At 45.0% G+C, this 17877-nt stretch overlaps 1 protein-coding gene across 5 annotated transcripts in view; it reads right to left on the reverse strand.

Moving 5' to 3' along the window:
• Window positions 1-1830: 1830 nt before the first annotated feature.
• PPP1R9A (protein phosphatase 1 regulatory subunit 9A) overlaps window positions 1831-17877 on the reverse strand; it is a 145032-nt gene continuing 128985 nt past the window's right edge. For 2 of the 5 annotated variants that reach the window (XM_069959403.1, XM_069959402.1), the window contains exons 12-17: window positions 14260-14304; window positions 11404-11561; window positions 8390-8509; window positions 7004-7027; window positions 5723-5905; window positions 1831-2612 (exon numbers count right to left, since the gene is read on the reverse strand). In XM_069959403.1, coding sequence (XP_069815504.1) covers window positions 2406-2612; window positions 5723-5905; window positions 7004-7027; window positions 8390-8509; window positions 11404-11561; window positions 14260-14304 — 737 coding nt within the window. In that variant the 3' untranslated portion in view covers window positions 1831-2405. The remainder of the gene's footprint in view (window positions 2613-5722; window positions 5906-7003; window positions 7028-8389; window positions 8510-11403; window positions 11562-14259; window positions 14305-17877) is intronic. The other 3 variants (XM_069959404.1, XM_069959405.1, XM_069959406.1) reach the window with 3 other exon arrangements.

Consider the following 17877-nt stretch of genomic DNA (forward strand, 5'->3'; position numbering starts at 1 on the left):
TACCTGTACAGGACACAAGAGCTACAGGTAACCATCGTTTTACGATTAAGGACTAAGCCACATCCGAAACGCAGTAACATCCGGTGCACCATGTGTAGGGACGGACATCCATGTTTTTTGAGATGTTTCATTTTTACAAGGATTCTGATAGAGGCCGTGATTTTATACAGATTGCTGGACTGTTGTGTTCTATTCTACAATGATACATGGTGGCCATGCCGAAGGAGAGCCGAGATTACACACGTGAGGTCCAGCACCGAGGGAAGGTCTAACGTCAAGCATCGTATAGAAGTGATAAAAACTATTAGCCGTCACCAACACGACTGACGCGTTTCAATAAACCGGTATGGAACAAAAGAATTAAAGATTAAAATGCGTCGGCGATCTGGATTTGATAACTCATATACGTCAATAAAGCGGCAGACATTGTCCCTTTCCTCGGTGCCGGACTTCCCTCCTTGGAGAGCTCGCACCTCCGTGCACCATAGAAGAAAGAGGAGACGTTGTGACGCAGCCGCGATGAGTTGGAGTTTATCTTCTTGTTAGAAGGATATGAGGTATATTGTTCTTATTGGTACATGAGATAAGTCGGCCAGACGTCTGCCATCGGGATAGAGCAGAGGGGGGTTCCGACCTCGGGCTCCTCCAGCATGCCGGGAGTTGTAGTTTTAAAACAGCTGGTTGGCCGCAGGTTGGAAACCATTGCTATAAATGGCGTCCGCTGTTTGTTCGCTGGATAGTAACACTTTCTCGGTAGATATAGTTTAATATGTTTGGTTGCAACAACAACATGAGGTAATGACAGACGCCATAATATTATATATACACGTCCATCCCATTGTGGACAGGCGGACGCTGAGATGAGGCTGCAGCCATATACCATGAACCAGAGGCTCCATATTGTTCAGGAGGATACAAATCCACACAGTGAACAAAAAATCTGCAACAATTCTGCACGTTGTGAATCCCTCCCCCCCTTTAAAAAGGTAAAATACATGCTGAATCATCCACCCTCCTGGGGACCAACAATACCTTCCATACTTATTACCTTTTATGTCTCCTTTTACCCAGTCCTGAGCTGCTGCTTTCTGTTAACGACTCTCTTTGAGTAACATCTCCCCGTCCCCCCACCTCCCTTCTGAGATGGCTGATGTAAACAGCTCACTGGCTGGCTGTCTCTGCACTCTGTAATGCAGGAATAATTGAAGGTTAAGTTACTTGTTACCTCACTGTGATTAAACCTCCCTGCATCACAGAGTGCTGAGACAGCTGACCAGGGACACTGTTTGCATGAGCTGTCTCGGAAGAAAAGGGGGAGGGGAAGAGAACAGCTCTTACACAGTTTCTTGTGTCTTCAGCAGAAATTAGCAGCTCAGAACTGGGGGAAGGAGACTTAATAGATAACAACAGGTATGAAATGAATTGTTAGTCTCCAGGAGGGGGGTGACTCAGTATGTATTTTATGGAAAACCTTTTTAAGTGAATGTTTTTGAGTAGGTTCAGAGTTCATTGCTCAGTCTTGACTAGCTGAATATTGGAGGTCCGATCACTGGGGCCACCACCAATCCTGAGTGTAAAAATAATAATAAAAGAAAAAAAAAATAGTCAGCTCTTCGCCATTGCACTATTAATTCTCAGTGGTGCTTCTGAACTCGGCAATATTCAGAAATCCCATAGACGGTGAATGGAGCGGTGACCGAGCACGAGCTTGGACACTGCGGCAGGGATTGGGAACCTTCAGCCCCTCCAGCTGTTGCAAAACTACAATCCCCATCATGCCTGGACAGCGAAAGGCTGTCCAGACATCATGGGAATTGTAGTTTTGCAACATCTGGAGGGGACGAAGGTTCTCAATCCCTGCCGGTTCCCCATCCCTGCACTTCCGAGGATAACCGACCTCCATTCAATAGGAACCCCCACGGATAATTTGGTTTTCCTCTACTTGTTTCTTGGGATGACCAGGGTGTATGCAGAGGGTTGGTGATAAAAGATGGAGGTACTGTCTATGAGCGAGAGGTCCGACCTGAGACATATAAGAGCTGTTATCTAGGTAGCAATACTAGTCAGAGCTTACCGAGGCTACAACACCTAAAATACACAGATTTGTTCTTCACTAGGGTGGAAGGTCGCCTAAAGCAGCCAAAGCAACAAGACTTTAGGATTGGTTTCCATGAACAGCCTTGGTAATGGTGGAGGCTTGAGATGAGGAGCGATCATGGCTTCACCTTAACCTTTCAAGTTGACCCATTTTTGGCAAACATAACGGATACGATACAGGAAAGTAAAAGAGATGATGTTGGGTGTTGTCCGCCTGATCGGTAGCGCCATTGTCATCTGTCCCAGAGGTTCAGATACAGTAGAGGTTGGACTCTTGTGGTAGAATTGTCCTAGTCACAGTACAGGGGCTATGGCTCAGGGGGGCTCGGGACGGGGTGGTCTGCTACGTTCTCCTGTCTGAACCTTTGTAACTGTTGGTCCTGCTCCTTCTTTCGGAGCCGCTCTTTCTGCTTCTCCATCTTTTCGTTGGCTTTACGCACTTTTTCGATTGTCACTTTCATGTCCTTGATTTTTTTTTTAATGAGTGTTCTGTCTTGGGAATTTACCCCCAGGGCCTAAAACAAGACAAGGCAGATGGGGAGGTTACTCAGTGGATGGAGGTTACTTAGTGGATGATGGGGAGGTTACTCAGTGGATGACGGGGAGGTTACTCAGTGGATGACGGGGAGGTTACTCAGTGGATGACGGGGAGGTTACTCAGTGGATGATGGGGAGCTTACTCGGTGGATGATGGAGGTTACTCGGTGGATGATGGAGAGGTTACTCAGTGGATGATGGGGAGGTTACTAAGAGGATCATGGGGAGGTTACTCAGTGGATGACGGGAGGTTACTCAGTGGATGGAGGTTACTCAGAGGAGGAGAGGGAGGTTACTCAGAGGAGGAGAGGGAGGTTGCTCAGTGGATGACGGGGAGGTTACTCAGTGGATGATGGGGAGGTTACTCGGTGGATGATGGAGAGGTTACTCGGTGGATGATGAAGAGGTTACTCGGTGGATGATGGGGAGGTTACTCAGTGGATGATGGGGAGGTTACTCAGTGGATCATGGGGAGGTTACTCAGAGGATGACAGGAGGTTACTCAGGGGATTATGGGGAGGTTACTCAGTGGATTATGGGGAGGTTACTCAGTGGATTATGGGGAGGTTACTCAGTGGATGACGGGAGGTTACTCAGTGGATGGAGGTTACTCAGAGGAGGAGAGGGAGGTTACTCAGTGGAGGAGAGGGAGGTTACTTAGTGGATGATGGGGAGGTTACTCAGAGGAGGAGAGGGAGGTTGCTCAGTGGATGACGGGGAGGTTACTCAGTGGATGATGGGGAGGTTACTCGGTGGATGATGGAGAGGTTACTCGGTGGATGATGAAGAGGTTACTCGGTGGATGATGGGGAGGTTACTCAGGGGATTATGGGGAGGTTACTCAGGGGATTATGGGGAGGTTACTCGGTGGGTGACGGGGAGGTTACTCGGTGGATGACGGGGAGGTTACTCGGTGGATGACGGGGAGGTTACTCGGTTGATGACGGGGAGGTTACTCGGTTGATGACGGGGAGGTTACTTGCTGGATGATGGGGAGGTTACTCACTGGATCATGGGGAGGTTACTCAGTGGATGAGAGGGAGGTTACTCAGTGGATCATGGGGAGGTTACTCAGTGGATTATGGGGAGGTTACTCAGTGGATTATGGGGAGGTTACTCGGTGGGTGACGGGGAGGTTTCTCAGTGGATTATGGGGAGGTCACTCAGTGGATGACGGGGAGGTTACTAAGGGGATTATGGGGAGGTTACTCGGTGGGTGACGGGGAGGTTACTCGGTGGATGACGGGGAGGTTACTCGGTGGATGACGGGGAGGTTACTCGGTGGATGACGGGGAGGTTACTCGGTTGATGACGGGAGGTTACTCGGTTGATGACGAGGAGGTTACTTGCTGGATGATGGGGAGGTTACTCACTGGATCATGGGGAGGTTACTTAGTGGATTATGGGGAGGTTACTCAGTGGATTATGGGGAGGTTACTTAGTGGATTATGGGGAGGTTACTCGGTGGGTGACGGGGAGGTTTCTCAGTGGATTATGGGGAGGTCACTCAGTGGATGACGGGGAGGTTACTCGGTGGATTATGGGGAGGTTACTCGGTGGGTGACGGGGAGGTTACTCAGTGGATGATGGGGAGGTTACTCAGTGGATGATGGGGAGGTTACTCAGTGGATGACGGGGAGGTTACTCAGTGGATGATGGGGAGGTTACTCAGTGGATGATGGGGAGGTTACTCAGTGGATGATGGGGAGGTTACTCAGTGGATTATGGGGAGGTTACTCGGTGGGTGACGGGGAGGTTTCTCAGTGGATTATGGGGAGGTCACTCAGTGGATGACGGGGAGGTTACTCAGTGGATTATGGGGAGGTTACTCGGTGGGTGACGGGGAGGTTACTCAGTGGATGATGGGGAGGTTACTCAGTGGATGATGGGGAGGTTACTCAGTGGATGACGGGGAGGTTACTCAGTGGATGACGGGGAGGTTACTCGGTGGATGATGGGGAGGTTACTCAGTGGATGATGGGGAGGTTACTCAGTGGATGACGGGGAGGTTACTCAGTGGATGACGGGGAGGTTACTCATTCACACATTCAGGGATTTTCACCGTCCTTGGATGAAGTCCGCTATCTACCTCTGTGATCGGTGAAAATCCATCTGATATTGCATCCATGTCCGTGCTTTTCACAGATCTTTTTAAAGCTTTTGAAACTACACTGATTACATCACATCCATGTTTTTCATGAATTGCACGGATCTCATAAACTTCTATGGGGGAATCCGTGCTGTAATCTCGTCAGAGTTATGACATGTCCTGTTTTCACAGAACAGATTGCAGATCCATAAAAAAAAACAGTGAATAGCTCAATAGAAAGCAATGGGCTATAAAAGTGTCCGTGATCACGGACAACTTAACGGAACATGTGAATAAGGCCAAAGGGTGTGGGACATGCTGCCCAGAGGACACATGTTTGCTTATGGCACCATCTGTTATGGCTGGCACCCTGTGACCCGGGTTCTGCTTCAAGGGGTTGGGCTGGGTTCACCGTTTTTTTCATACATTTTATGTTAAAAAAAAAAAAAACGGATGAAAAAATTGATGCATTTGTGGGCAGCTGCTTTGATCCGTTCTTCCTTAAAAATTTGATCGACCACATTGCAAAACTGCAGTGTGAACTCATCCATTCAGTATTAGAAAAATATATCCGCTTTTCCCCAGAAACACTGCCACACTTGTCCTCAGTTTGTGTGCAGTATTGCAGCTCCATTGATGTGAATGGAGCCGAGCTGCAATACCGCACACAACCTGAGGGGGGTGGTGCTGTTTTTGGAAGAAAGTGGCTATGTTTTCCTAATGCTCTTAGAATCACTGTATCATGCATTAGGCATAGCAAAATGCATCAGTGATTCTTTAAAGGGGTATTCCCACTAAATATATTCCCACTAAATATACCTTTAGGACCCTCATATATGAAGAGAATGAAGGTCTTCTTATTTTCCGTTATTTTCCGCATTCGGGGGATCATGAAAGATGGGATATGGGTTCTAAGTTTTATTGCTGTCTTTGGGAATTGCATAATGTGACCCTTGGACCAGAAACGATGTACATCCCCCATACAGGCGCGCTTCTTACCTTGAGCCTCGTGCTGTCCATCTGGAGGAGCTGCTCGCCATTGATATTGTGGGCCGTGAATTCAGGAACATAGTGCTCTAAGCTCAGGGTCATTAACCAGTTGGTGACTTGCTGGCCTGTCCAGTCTAAGGGAGTGCGGCTCTGCCATGGACTATGTTTAGGAGACTGCCCTTCATCCAGAATCTGTAAGAAAAAAAAGATTCAAGATGTTTTAGTCCCCTGGATGGTCTAAAGGTCCATTGGGTGAACAGAAGGGGCAGAAATGATGGAGTTTTGGTGGTCAATTGTATTCTAGATGGTGCAATGTTTAAACAAAGTATAATGGTGGAGTATGAATAGGAGCAAAGCAGACAATAAAGGAACAAGGGAGTGGACCATCTCCAAAATGCCCATTATTGGCCTATATCCTCTGCTATATAACACTACTATGAGTAATAGAGTAGTAAAGCATAACATAAAATAGGTCACAGCAGGGTGAGACCAACAAGAGGAGCAGAAACCGAAGCCCAGGGACCCAAGTAGAGCAATGTAAGACTTTTTATTGATAAGAAGGTTCCCGATGATGAAACCTGTCTAATAATTGAACAAGTGTTGGCACAAAGGGGTTATTTTACTACTTTTCTGTGCTCTTCCATGCTTTCATTCTGTTTCTGATACAAACTGTACAAAAAATGGACTCCCTGTTCCTACTGTACACTAAAGCTAGGAGTTCAGCCAACTCTCTCTTTTACTCAGTATGTGGGTGTAGTGAGTGGGGTTACAGTCAAGAAGGTGTAGTGGGAGGGGAGATATAGTTGGCTAAAATCCTGGGTAGAGTGTACAACAGGAACAGGGAGTCCATTACAGAGCAGAAAGTTTGCAATAAAAAAAGAAGCGATATAAGAGCAGCAGCACACAGAAATAATGGAAGCTGATGTGGTGAAGAAGACAGAGGAGTGAAGGGCCGTAACAAACAAACCCCCTTCTCTGTATAGCGTTAGCATAAGCTAGAACAGAGAAGGCATCGGAGTCCGCAGTACCCGACACAAGCGCTGGTGGCAGCAGAGAAGCCGTGCCCCCCCTTATTGCTTCCACTTAACAGACGGGAATATGTATATATACCAAATAATATAACTTTATTAAAGCAATGTATTGGCACAAATAATAAAAATGTTCCCCTTAGTCCCCGGAGTACCCCTTTAAGCAATGAATAAAGAGATGGCGCAGGAGAGAAGAGAATTTATGATGGATACCGAGACACCAGAATATACCTGAACATCGCTGATAACAAGAAGGACTCACCTCATCGTCTATCATATCCAGGCTCTATCAATGTCGCATTGAATAAATAGGGTAAAAAATACAAAAATAGGGTAAAAAAAAGACAAAGAGAAACATGAAAAATCACAGAGACACAGAGAAAAGTGATTTCACGTCATTATTAGAGATCAGCGCAACTGGAGCGTGCTGGAGTCCGAGGGCCATCTGGAAAACATGGATACAGCCATAGGCCATAGACTGTATCCATGTTTTCCAGGACTGCATCCAACTTCTTCAGCTGCTGGTAATCACATGGCGCACCATCGGACTCCAGCACGCTCCAGTTGCGCTTATCTCTAGTCATTATAAACATATAACAGCAGAGTCACACAGGACAGTGATTTATACACAGTGCAGCACATAGAATTAGTCACAGGATCAGTCCTATTTCATACCTGCCAACAGTCACAGTTTTGCCGGGACTGTCCTGGTTTTGAACAGACAGTCCCTACAAATTAATGTCCCAGGCAAGCCCCACCTCATTATATCAAGCCCTGCCCCCAAGGCTCCTAATGAGACCACCCCTGGGACATGCAAACTTGATGGTGCTTGGTGATCAGTCACACACCGGTTGCCGATCATGAAGACTGGCCAAAAATTAGTATAGCTGGGAAACTCATTTAGCAAGGACAAAGCCAATTTTCACTATTGTGCTGTGACAAAAAAAAATCAGCAATTTTGCACTTTGGCACTGTTTTGCGCTTACACCGTTTACTGTACGAGAATGTGATAGTTTGGGCGATTCTGCATGTGCTGATACCAAAGTTTATTATGTTAATATGTTTTTTTTTTATTTCTTTTTATAAAATGGGAAAAGGGGGGTAATTTAAACCTTTATTTTGGGAAGGAATTTTTTTTATTAATTAAATTTTTTTTTACACACTATAACTAGAAGTTCCCTTGGGGGACTTCTAGTTATAAACTACACTGATGTCTCAGAGATCAATTAAGTAAATTTGTACTGCATTTATCTATGAGATCAGTGCTTCATTAGTATGGGCTGCTAGAGCCCACAGCAATGGAGTGCCAAGCCGTGATCAGCGTCACTACAGCCCAGAGCCCTGGCTCAGACAGAAACGTGGATTGCCCCTAAGCAATCAAATTGTGTGCGCACGGGGGAGGGGGTTGTAGTTGGGGTGATAGGTGCTAGGGTTAGACAGCTGCATTTAAGTGGTTAACTAGCCGATTGCCTGGCCTGCTAATAGCTATGTGACCGCTCTCTGAATTGTTCTAGTGGCAACAGGGCGTAAATATACGCCTAATGTTGTTAAGGGGTTAAAGATTGTAATAAAGGATGAATAGAATCCCAGTACTATGGATACTATGGGAATAAAACACTCTGTACTACAGACCCGCCATGGTACTTACCTCATCCGAGGACAGAGCTAAGGAGTGGGATCTCTCCGCAAGCTTTGGTTCAACCAAGAGACCGCTAAGATCCGCTGAACTGGCGCTGCTGGGACTGAAGTCATCGCTCAGCATCACATTCTGGAATCACAAGTATAACATACCAGTCACTATATCATCTACCCATGGGTTATACAAGAACCTGAAATCAGCCAAGAAAATGTTATTGGAAGGTGCAAATATATTCATGGAGTGTCCCTGTCATTTGGATGTGAGACAGAGATGAGCGCAACCGGATCACTGGAGTCCATCCCAATCCGGAAGTGTCGGCATTTGATTACTGGCAGTTGGAGAAGTTGGATGCGGCCCTAACAGGTCCAGGAAAACATGGATACAGCTTATGGCCTATGGCTGTATCCATGTTCTCCAGTACTCTCTAGGGCTGCATCCAACTTCTCCGGCCACCGGTAATCAAATACCGACACTTCCGGGGTTGGGATGGACTCGAGCGTGCTCCGGTTGCGCTCATCTAATAAAATTTTTGCAATCCATTTTTTCTCTCCATTTTATGCAAAAACGGATGAGAAAACGGATTCATTTCTGTGCAGCTGTTTTTCCATTAACTTTCTTTTAAAAAAAAAAGAAAACGGATCAAAATGCATCTGTTTTTTTTAGGGTAGAGAAAAACGGAAGTCAATGGAAAAACGGATGCTCACATATGATGGGAATTGCAGCTTTGCAACAGCTGGAGGGCCGAAGGTTCCCCATCCCTGATCTAAAGCTTCACCTTATCCCAAAGTAACCGTGCATTAACTTTACATTCTTACAAATTGATGCAAATGACTGTAGGGTGGCACGGGCACGGAAGCTGTGCCCCCGCCATTCATAGTAATACACAACCAATGGACGGGGGTAGAGGAACTCAGGATACAGCCAAATATGTCTCATGGGTCAGACATCAGTAGCTGCCTACAGATTGCATACAAATACTCAGCAAAATAATGTCATGTAAAAGCGGCCTTATACTCAGCCATACACTCGAATCATAAAATTGTCTCCCATCACCCACCACAAGGGGGAGAGATTACTCCAGATGGAGTACAAATCCATCTTTAGCAAACTCTCTCTATTGGTGGCTGCAGACAGGATTCTACCACTTTTGATATGATGCTGCCCAAAGTGAGACTATCAATTCCTTCCATACTTATTATTTATTCCGTCTCCTTCCCCCAGTTCTCAGCTTCTGCTTTCTGCTGAAGACACAAAAATCTGTGTGTGAGCTTTTCTCTCTGTCTAAACCCTCCTCCCCCTCCCTTCTGAGACAGCTGATGTAAACAAGTCCCTGGCAGGCTGCATCTGCAATATTGTAGCTTCTTTGTAATGCTGGGAGGGTTATTCTGAGGTCAAGTTGCTGATGAACTCGCTGTGATTAACCCTCCCAGCATTACAAGGAAGCTACAAAGTTGCAGTTGCAGCCTGCCAGAGAGTTGTTTACATCAGCTGTCTCAGAAGGGTGGGGGGAGGAGGGGGAGACAAAGAGAAAGGCTCACACACAGATTTTTGTGTCTTCAGAAGAAAGCAGCAGCTGAGAACTGGGGGAAGGAGACTGAATGGATAATAACAAGTATGGAAGGGATTGTTAGTCTCACTATGGGCAGCAACATATCACAAGTTATGTTTGAGTGGAATACCCCTTTAATCTTCATGTCAATGCGGGAGGTTTGGAGCTCTGTGTCAGAAAACAAGAACTGCAAAGATCCTGTGTATTACATAATGAGTCAGAACGGGGTAAAGTTACAGACACTGCAGAGTTATATCAGTTTTCGAAATAAGAAATGAATATAGGAAGCAAAAATACTATACCGAACGGCACGTATTGCGAGCTACAGACGGCCAGAAAGAGAAGCACTGCGAGAGAAACAGCAGACAGATGGGATGAGTTAGACATGAGATGAGTGTTAGACAGTGAGAGACAGGCAGAAGGGGAGAGGACATACAGTATGTCATCCGAGTGCGGAGACCGCTCATAGCACATCAGGCTCTCTGTATCTCTGCACTTAGGGACTGCGGCTTCTATCTATAGGGTCGATGATTATCAGGGTTACAGCTGGACAACTTTTTGCACTGGTGCTGAAGAACTATGCTTGAAAAGCCAAGTACTACCAGGCTGTTCCTGTCTGAGGGGTATATGGCTACATTTATATATATATGGCATATGCTGACTGCATTGACCTCCTCTGCGCAGAGACCAACTCTTTTCTTTCAGGATGTTGGATTCATTACAAACACTTTTTTCCTTTATCACACATCTTTCCTGGAAGCACTCTAATTTAGAGGTCATCTCATCAGAGGCAATCACTCTAAAGGGGTACTCCGACAATCTCCAATCTGCCACCATTGTCCATGTGAGGAACTGTCCAGAGCAGCAGCAAATCCCCATAGAAAACCTCTCTTGCTGAGGACAGTTCCTGACATGGACAGAGGTGGCAGCAGAGAGCACTGTGTCAGACTAGAGAATACATGACTTCCTGCGGGACATACAGCAGCTGATAAGTACTGGAAGACTTAAAATTTTTAAACAGAAGTAAATTACAAATCTACAGTATATAACTTTCTGACACCAGTTGATCTGAAAGAAAAAAAGTTTGCCTGGGTTTATGACCAGACCTGCCCCAGTGATCACCTGAGAGCATTGGTTCTGGGTTAAAGGGGTTATTCCAGAAACAGCTCCACCCCTGTCCTCAGAAACAGCTCCACCCCTGTCCTCAGAAACAGCTCCACCCCTGTCCTCAGTTTGGGTGTGGGGGGTTTTCAGCTCAGTACCAATAAAGTAAACTGAACTAAATTGTAATTCCACCCACAACCTGGGACAGGGGTGGCGCTCATTTTGCAAGAAAGTAGAATTTTGGACAGCCCCTTTAAACCTATTTTTGCCGAAAGAAGATGCAGCTATAATGAAGTGTATGTGGTGACAGGACACGGTGGTGTATGGTAAATGGGTAAGCATGCTAAACACCAGAACATCCAGCTCCTACCTTCCTCTCTATGCTGTCCTCTCCGTCGGTGGAGCTGATGCTGTCTCCCAGCCTTGCTCTGGACGGTCGGGGTCTTTTGCTTTTTACTATGAGATGAGCGCGAGTTTTCAGAACCTTTGAGTCCAGTCTTTCTGTTTGAGGAATCGCTTCACTAAAGCCTGAAATACAGAATAAGGATATAACCTAAAAGCAGAAGGCATAATCCTGGTGTCCTATCTCAGGGTAGTATATACTAGTGACAGAGAGGCTGAACAGAATGATGTATCACTTACATTGTTCTGTGCAGCTGATCCACAGATCTCCTCCTAAATAACATGGACAATAGGTAGTCCTCTTCATTATGTGCATGAGCTCAGTAGTCCTGGATATTCATGAGAAGCAGAAAACTCCGCCCACCAGCTGCTGATTGGCAGTTATCTATCAATGCTGTGTATAGGCAGTCAACTGTCAATCAGCAGGGCGGGAGAGCGGTGGGGCAAGAATCCTATTCTCCTGCATATTAGGAGAACGGCTGCACAGAATTATACAATTAATACACCGATCTGTTCAGTATTTCTGGCACTAGTTTACACTGTCTTGATTTAAGGCGACATAAACCTAGTAACAGATTCCGGTTAGCTGCGTGGGTTAGCTACTTGGAATTAAAAAGGTAATGTTTCCCCTCGAGGAGAGCACCATAAAGATGTGGGAAGACTTACTGTATGGGCCATTCAAGCTTCAATAGAAATTATGGAAAGAAGAATATGCACAGCAGCTCCATGACTCCACCTTCTGGAGGGAGTTTGATGGTTAGCAAAACCATCAAATCAAAGACAATAACACAACATTCAAATAAGGCTCAATTGGTTAAGCGAGATTGACCGTAGTCTAGTGTAAAAATATAGGCGTGTCCCGAAATTGTCACCGTCCTTCCCATCCCCCTTTACAGATGCAAAGTAACATACAAGTAATGCTCACTACTACACCTGACACCTTACTCTCTGTCTCCCACTCCTCCCCCGCCCTTCTGAGATGGCTGATGTAAACAAGTCCCTGGCAGGCTGTATCTTTTGTAGCTTCTTTGTAATGCTGGGAGGGTTAATCACAGTGAGTTTATCAGCAACTTGACCTCAGATTAATCCTCTCAGCATTACAAAGAAGCTACAATGCTGCAGATAAAGCCTGCCAGGGACTTGATTACATCAGCCGTCTCAGAAGGAAGGGGGAGGAGGGAGAGACAGAGAGAAAAGCTCTCACACAGATTTTTGTGTCTTCAGCAAAAAAGCAGCAGCTGAGAACTGGGGGAAGGAGACGGAATGGATAATAACAAGTATGAAAGGAATTGTTAGTCTCACCATGGGCAGCAACATATCAAAGTTTGAGTTTGGGTGGAATACCCCTTTAAACCCATAAATGGATCAATGGATAAGCCTGAAATATGTCTCCCTCTATCTATCACTAGGTACTGTCCAGAGCAGGAGAGGTTTTCTCTGGGGATTTGCTGCTGCTCTGGACAGTTCCTGACATGGACAGAGGTGGCAGCAGAGAGCAATGTGTCAGACTGGAGAGAATTCACCACGTTCTGCAGGACATACAGCAGCTGATAAGTACTGGAAGACTGGAGATTTTTAAATAAAAGTAAATTACAAATCTATATAACTTTCTAAAACCAGATGATTCAAAAAAAAAAAAAAAAAGATTTTCGCTGGGGTGCCCCTTTAAGGTATCTTAATGGAGTCACACACTTGTTGGGGAAGTTACTTCCACAAGCTGGCGTCAACAAGCTGCTTTGCATATTCTTCATCCCAGTACTAGTCATATATCCAGGGAAATGTGTAGTAGATAATTTGTGTGTATATATATATATATATATATATATATATATATATATATATACAGTGGTACCTTGGTTTAAGAGTAACTTGGTTTAAGAGCGTTTTGGTTAAAGAGCTCACAGTTTTTCAAAATTGTGACTTGGTTTAAGAGCATTGTTTTGGTTTAAGAGCTCCCTGTACTGGGTGGGAGCGTGAGTGGGGGAGGGGCATGGCTGCATAGCGGGGTCTACAGCACTGTACTCTGACCCAGGAAGTCTCCCTCACCTTCCAAATCATCCACTTCAGGCTGGGGCTTGCATCAGGGGACAGGACTGTGGAGGTAATCTCTTCAAAGCTGTAACCCCTCTCTCCCCGTACAGAGAGCACTGCTATACTGTGCCCACATCTGCCCTGCTCATTCCTTCCTGCTCCCTGCAGTGTTTCCCATCCTCTCCGATATCACATATTCTGCTGTTTCTGAATGTTTGTTTCATTTGTTTTACATGTTATTCAGAATAATAAATCATTATTTTTGGGGTGGCGAACCAATTGTCTGCATTTTCATGATTTCTTATGGGAAAATTTGCTTTGGTTTAAGAGTGCATTTGGATTACAAGCATGAACCCGGAACGAACTATGCTCGTAATCCAAGGCACCACTGTATATATATATATATATATATATATATATATTTATTTTTTATTTTTTTTTTTTCCTAGAATTTTAAGTGCTGGAGAATATGTTGGTGCTTTATAAATAAAATTATCATTTATTTTACACTGAACCAGTTTGCTTAAATAGCAGGAGTCTAGAGTAGGAACAAATGTGGTTATACATATGCAGCATACATATATTCCGTGAATACACTCCGTGCACGAGAGATGTGCAATAGACCGGATTCACGAACGCATTACAGACAAGTATTTGTAAACCTACTGAACGTTTACCACATTCATACAGTAAAGTGAAGAATTCTAATAGCCGCTTTACAGCGATAGATACCAGGTAACCCCCGGCCGATATAAAGCGATCATTGGGACAATATAACTGTATAATAACTCACCGAACACATCATCGCGGTCTGCACTTTTGGCTGCGCCTTCTGAAACTGTGCACAGAGTTAGTGGTTAATGGTGTTAGCAAACGCAACATTGCCACAAAGATAGGAAGGAGAGTCAGGGGTCAAGCCGCCCGGGATAGTGACAGGGTAATACAACTAGAGAGGGTTAAGAGGGTTTAGCCTTAAAGGAACGTCCCAGGTAAAAGAGATAGAAAGGAAGATTTTCTTTTAGAAAATGTTGTTAAATTTGCCTTATAATGTATGGTGCCAAGGGGGAGGAGCATGACACTGGAATTCTCCTGCTGGAGTCATGCTCCGCCCCCTTAAACCCTACACTGGATTAAACAACAAAATTAAGTTTTTAATTCTAAGATGGGGAACCATTGGCTCTCCAGCTGTTGCCAAACTACAATTCCCATCATGCCTGGACAGCCTTTGGCTGTCCAGGCATGATGGGGGTTGTAGTTTTGCAACAGCTGGAGGGCTGGAGGCTCCCATTTCCCAGTCTCAGAATACAACTAAGTGTGAAATAGAATCAGTGACAGAATGATCAATACAATAATCACTAAGAACCCTGGAATACACACAGAACACAATACACGGTGACAGCCGGGGACTGCTCACACTGTAACACATAGGAAACAAGGAGAAATCCTATAGCTGTTTATACCTGGGGCCCTGATTCTAATCAAGATCTTATTTTGCGGTTTTTTTTTTACACTATTTGGGTATTTTTTTTTACTTTTTTTCCCATGAATAGGCAGATAGGCGGGAATCAATCTTAAAATTGATAAATCACTTCCTTAGGGTACAAACCCACACACCGTATAAGCAGCAGATACGCAGCAAATACGCAGCAGATTTGATGGTACAGATTTGATGCTGAGTTCAGTTATTTAGATCTAATCTGCTGCGTATTTGCTGCGTGTTTGCTGCGTATCGCAGCAGTAAATACGCTGCATATACGGTGTGTGGGTTTATACCCTTAAAGTGTCACTGTTGTTTAATTTTTTTTTTTTGGCAGAAATCGATAGTACAGGCGATTTTAAGAAACTTTGTAATTGGGTTTATTAGCCGAAAAATGCATTTTTTATCATGAAAAAGCAGTTTGAAGCTCTCCCCTCTGTCTTCATTGTTCTCTATGGAGAGGGGAGGGGTGGAGGGAGATGAGGCACCAAAACAGGACAACAAAGAGCTAATTTACAGCTACATCACCGGGCTATCTCCTCTGACAGTGAGCAACAACCTCTCTGACCTCTGAATAGCGGCTTTCACACAGGTTCCGCTATGTAATCCTTTGTTCTCTGCTCTCTGCTGCCGACTAATCTCCCCCCTCCCCCCTTCATAGACTTCACAGGGCTCAACTGATGCAAGAAGACGTGATTTCCTGATAATGAGCAGTGAATGAGAGAGGGGGGGGGGACCAGGGGAAAGTATTTCTGAATGCAGATAATGGCATATTTGCCTAATAATCCCAATTACAAAGTTTCTTAAAATCACCTGTACTATTGATTTCTGCAAAAAATGAAACAACGATGACACTTTAAAGTATCACTGTCATCATAGAAAACTTTTCACATAGAGACATCATGAAGACATGTGAAAAGTTTTGATTGGTCCGGGTCTGAGTGCCCACACTGGTACCGATCAGGATAACGAGCCGAAATAGGACCATTCTAAGTATGGTCCTCCCCCGGATATGTGTCATGTGATCAGTCAGGCTCATAATGTAAGTCTATGGAGCCCGACTGATTATGCTTAAACAGAGCGGAGAGTGGAAGCACTGCAGCATCGTCTTCTCCCGGCTCGTTCTCCTAATTGGTACCGGTGTAGACACCTAGACCTGGACTGATCAAAACTTTTGACGTGACAAAAGGTTTCTATGATGAAAGCAATCCGCTAAAGGCCAAGAAAACAATAGATCTGCAGCTGATCGTATCTTTTGGATTGCCCTAAAATTTATCCCTAGAAACTGACAGCACAGATTTGCCTGTATCTGTGCTGTCAGTTTCCAGATTACCAGCAGTGTATACTTACCTTCTGCACTGCTATATGATCCGGCAGAATGATTGACAGCAGCAGCACAGAAGGTAAGTATGATCTGGAAACTGACAGCATAGATATACTGTATGCATACGTATGCTGTCAGTTTCCATAGCTGCACAAGGATTGTTCATGAAGCTCAGCCGCTTGTGTTGTGTAAAGGATCTGCAAACGAGCACAGATCTCTCTGATCGCCATTTGTTTGCGTCCTTGCACAGCTCCATGTCGGTCCGTGTAAAAGGACCCTTGCTCCTGGAGGATTTACAGGGGGAGAGGATGTAACAGGTAACAGGAAGAAACGTTCCTATATCCCTCCATATAAGTCATTGGGGTTTACAGGGGGAGAGATGAACGTTACAGGATCTGATTGGTAAGGAAGATGATGACATAAAGAAAAGTCCCCGGACATTGCCCTGGAGGTCTCCGCAGGGTTTACATGGGGAGTAACAGGTAGCGGCTGGTCAGAGACAGAGTGAATGGTACCTATCTCCCTCTATGGAGGTCACTGGAGTCTGTACAGGGAGAGAGATGAAAGTACAAGGCTGGCATTTGTCTTCCTGCTCTCCCTCCCATGTCCCCTACATAGACACAAAGCCAGGAGGAAAGAAAGGCACCAAGAGCTTTCATCCTGCTATATCAACGGGAGCTTCACCCTGATCTAAGCTCTCGCCTCTAATAGCCCTAATATTCTAGCAGCCACATAGTACATACAGCCTTAAAAGTGAAAAGGTTAGAAGAAACACGTCGGGCAAAGCTAACAGACAGTGCTGCGGTTAGTGCCGGGTCCGGGGGACATTCTATCTTGCTCTCTGTATTAGTGAATACATTTTACCTAGAATGTTATTTTTGATTGGAAACTTTATTGGCCCATTTCCTGCATCCTGTTTCCTGTCCAGAGAATTCCTTTAATTCTTCTCACCTTACCACTTTCTATCTGTTGATCAACTGCCAGACGGACTTACCTGTCAGTCTTTAGGACCCTGGAAGACGTTTCCAATGCTCCATACACTGTAGATGTTACTGAGGGGTAACAATAATAAGGTGCAGCCAATAAGAGCCGTGCGATAACCGGTAGTCACAGACCGCCAGCATCTGCACCAGGTTATTGGAACTGTTAAAGGGAATGTATGGCCTAGATTGTTTATCATTGTATAGTGGAACATGTTTTTTTCTTTTCACTAATCTGTAATTTTTTTTTAATTTCAGTTTTTGTTCAGTATTATGGGGGCGGCCATCTTGGCTGAGCTATTTTAACAGAATTTAGGAATATGCTTTACAGTAAGCCCATGAACCATAGGACACACCAGTCAGGACCTGTCCCTTTCAGATGAATGGTAAAGGTTTCTGGGCATGCTTTACATACATCAATCTACAGGAAGGGGGGGCACTGAGCTGTGAGCAGCAGCTATTGTATTACCTTTGGTATCTATATACTTGTGTCCCTTGTCACTGTACTCCTGTCTGTGTTATCTATATACTAGTGTCACTCCCCTCCTGTCTGTGTTATCTATTTACTGGTGTCACTGTAGTCCGGTCTACGTATATACTGGTGTCACCTGTCACTGTACTCCTGTCTGT

Source organism: Dendropsophus ebraccatus, chromosome 2, assembly GCF_027789765.1.
Source record: "Dendropsophus ebraccatus isolate aDenEbr1 chromosome 2, aDenEbr1.pat, whole genome shotgun sequence".
In the NCBI taxonomy this organism is placed as follows: Eukaryota; Metazoa; Chordata; class Amphibia; order Anura; family Hylidae; genus Dendropsophus; species Dendropsophus ebraccatus.